Source organism: Nicotiana tabacum, chromosome 22 (assembly GCF_000715075.1).
Source record: "Nicotiana tabacum cultivar K326 chromosome 22, ASM71507v2, whole genome shotgun sequence".
Taxonomy (NCBI): Eukaryota; Viridiplantae; Streptophyta; class Magnoliopsida; order Solanales; family Solanaceae; genus Nicotiana; species Nicotiana tabacum.
This window is the reverse complement of record NC_134101.1, coordinates 62,272,198-62,274,660: the sequence shown is the minus strand read 5'-3', so window position 1 is coordinate 62,274,660 and position 2,463 is coordinate 62,272,198. Positions and strand designations below refer to the sequence as shown.

At 31.6% G+C, this 2,463-nt stretch overlaps 1 protein-coding gene across 1 annotated transcript; it reads right to left on the bottom strand.

Moving 5' to 3' along the window:
- Window positions 1-307: 307 nt before the first annotated feature.
- LOC107808818 (uncharacterized) lies at window positions 308-2,225 on the bottom strand. Its single transcript, XM_016633384.2, has 3 exons — window positions 1,932-2,225; window positions 1,663-1,792; window positions 308-1,084 (listed from the first exon to the last, which is right to left on the bottom strand). Exons 1-3 carry the CDS (start codon window positions 2,065-2,067, stop codon window positions 421-423), a joined length of 930 nt encoding a protein of 309 aa, XP_016488870.1. The 5' UTR covers window positions 2,068-2,225; the 3' UTR covers window positions 308-420.
- Window positions 2,226-2,463: the final 238 nt, after the last annotated feature.

The window sequence follows — 2,463 nt, the reverse complement described above, 5'->3', positions numbered from 1 at the left end:
AGAAAGAAAACTTTTCGTCTGATTTGGGGACCATAACCCTATTAATAGGTGCACAAATTTATGTATTTTTAATTTTTACTAAATTAGAAATTATATCCAGGTATCTACACATAAAATCTCATACTTTAGGAGGCATCATATAGACACATTAATTTAATTTTAAAACCTTAGTAGAATACTTTTAATTTGGGTCAACCTATTAACAATAGCAACCAACGTACGATCATTTTTAATACAAAATTTACGATAAAAGCATAGACATAACACATAATGATAATAATGTTTCATCATAACAACAAAAAATAAATGCACAAAAAGAAAAGCCTCTATGGCGATAAAATAGAAGCTTTTCATTAATTCAATTCCATCACAAGTTCACAACTACACAAATTAAACCCGGCCAGTTATTTTAATTTTTATCTAGTAATAGTACATCCCTCTCTCATTTGTGTTGTTTTCATCATTGTAGAAGAAAAAACTGTTATTACATCCACTTCCATTGCTAGAGCTACTAATCAGCTCCTTAACTTCTTCAATATCAGACTGGAATTGACTACTTCGAAAGTTGTTCTTAAAAATTCCATTTGGCCTTTGATCAGCCCAAGTGCCAAGCTGGTGATCATTACCACCTCCAATATTGTTACCATAATCAAGAGTAAATTTTTGGGTTTCTTCAAAAGTTGTTGGAATTTGACCCTGTAAACAACTGCCCATTTCCTCTTGTTTAATGTCTTTTCCATAGCTCATTGGGTTGCAACTTCCATCAGATGAGGAACAACTTGGTTGCATGGGATTCATTAAGCTCTGATCTTGACACTGAAAATAGGAATATTGATTTGTCCCCAACTGAAAGTTCATGTTATTGCTAGTGCACATAAGATTTGGTTGGGCTGATGAAATCATGTGCTCTAGCCCAGTTGTGGTGTAATATGAATCTCTAAACAGATTTGAAAATGTTTGAGGTTGGGTTGGTGGAAAGAAAGGTGATTTTAAACACATGAGCTTCTTCTTGAGTTTTGTGTTCCAATAGTTTTTAATATCATTGTCAGTCCTTCCCGGTAATTGAGCTGCTATAATTGACCACCTAACAGATAAATGTATAAGATTTAAGTTATATATACTAACAATATAAATAATTTTTATTCTTAACCTGTTACAACTGATTATTACTCTATTTATTGGATCAATACATCAAGTTTGTTATGAAGAGTTTCTTGTTAGTATAAAAATCTACAAATTGTTGGTATAGGAAAATTTAAAGTCAAATTCTTACAATATAAAATAAGTTCCGTCCAGATTACTGAATTTAATAGAGATTTTCTCTTCAAGAAGAAAAAAGGAATATAGTTTATCAATTTGAACTGTTTCCTAACAGCTTTATGTATGTAAGTAAAGACTTGATCCAAGATCAAAACCTGGCATGCATGCAGAAGAAATGTCCATAAAATGGCAGAATCTTCAGTGAGAACCCAACAGATTAATGCTTTTCTTTTTTAGCCATATTCACTATTGAGGTTCTTCTTCTACAGTTTTTTTTTATATATTTTTTTATGGGATCTATTTCAGTTCTCAAAGTCATGAAAACACGTGATAATTTAATTTAAGAAATTTAAGAGCACTAAAAGTAGCAGATAAATTTGACATAATTAAAAACTTTTCTACCTGCTTCCAATGCTGGCATACAAGCTGCATATAACTCTATCTTCCTCATCAGAAAAGTCACCATGTTTGATATTAGGCCTTAGATAATTCAGCCATCTCAATCTACAGCTCTTTCCACATCTCTTTAATCCTGATCCAAAATCATTTCATCAATTAAAGTTATCAAAGCGAAAAAAATAAAAATTAATTTCCATATATATATAGAGAGAGTCATAAAAAAGGGAAAGAGAATTAAAAGACAGAATTCAATTTGCTCAAGAATTTCTTACCAGCTTTTTGAGGAAGAGCAATCCAATTTCCACCAGTGCCATATTTGTCTATGAATTCCTTAAGCTTAGAATCTTCTTCTGGTGACCATGGTCCTCTCTTCACATTAGCCTTATCACAACAAGGAGCTCTCCCCATTTCTTCGTCTTCTTTTTCTCTCTCTGTTTCTAATGTTGTTTTTTGAGCATTTTCTTGGAACTTCTGAGGAAGTTTTCTTTGCTTTCTTTCTAGAGAAATGGACAAGGTCTCTTGTTGTATTATTGGCTTATATTAAAGTGAATTTTGTCTTATTAAGAGTTACATAAGTCAAATGGATAGGCCTATTTCTAATATCTTTTCAAGTAGTAGCTGATTAGAAGTTTCCATCTCAAATCCACATTAGAAAAGCTCTTTATAAAACTTTGGCATAAGTCTTTACCTTGAAGTTCAAGGATATCCCAAGTGTTTCATGTGCTCAAATAAAATAATGCTGCTTAACTAACTGATGGCTGTAGCTATATTAAATATACATTTTGACATCTTTGAAACTATACA

What these genes read in the sequence shown, in the direction of transcription:
- LOC107808818 (XM_016633384.2), bottom strand. Translation starts at nt 2,067, where the DNA reads ATGGGGAGAGCTCCTTGTTGTGATAAGGCTAATGTGAAGAGAGGACCA. An exon ending in TGCTCTTCCTCAAAAAGCTG is followed by an intron (nt 1,793 to 1,931) that starts GTAAGAAATTCT and finishes ATTTTGGATCAG; the next exon opens with GATTAAAGAGATGTGGAAAG. An exon ending in TATGCCAGCATTGGAAGCAG is followed by an intron (nt 1,085 to 1,662) that starts GTAGAAAAGTTT and finishes TTTATCTGTTAG; the next exon opens with GTGGTCAATTATAGCAGCTC.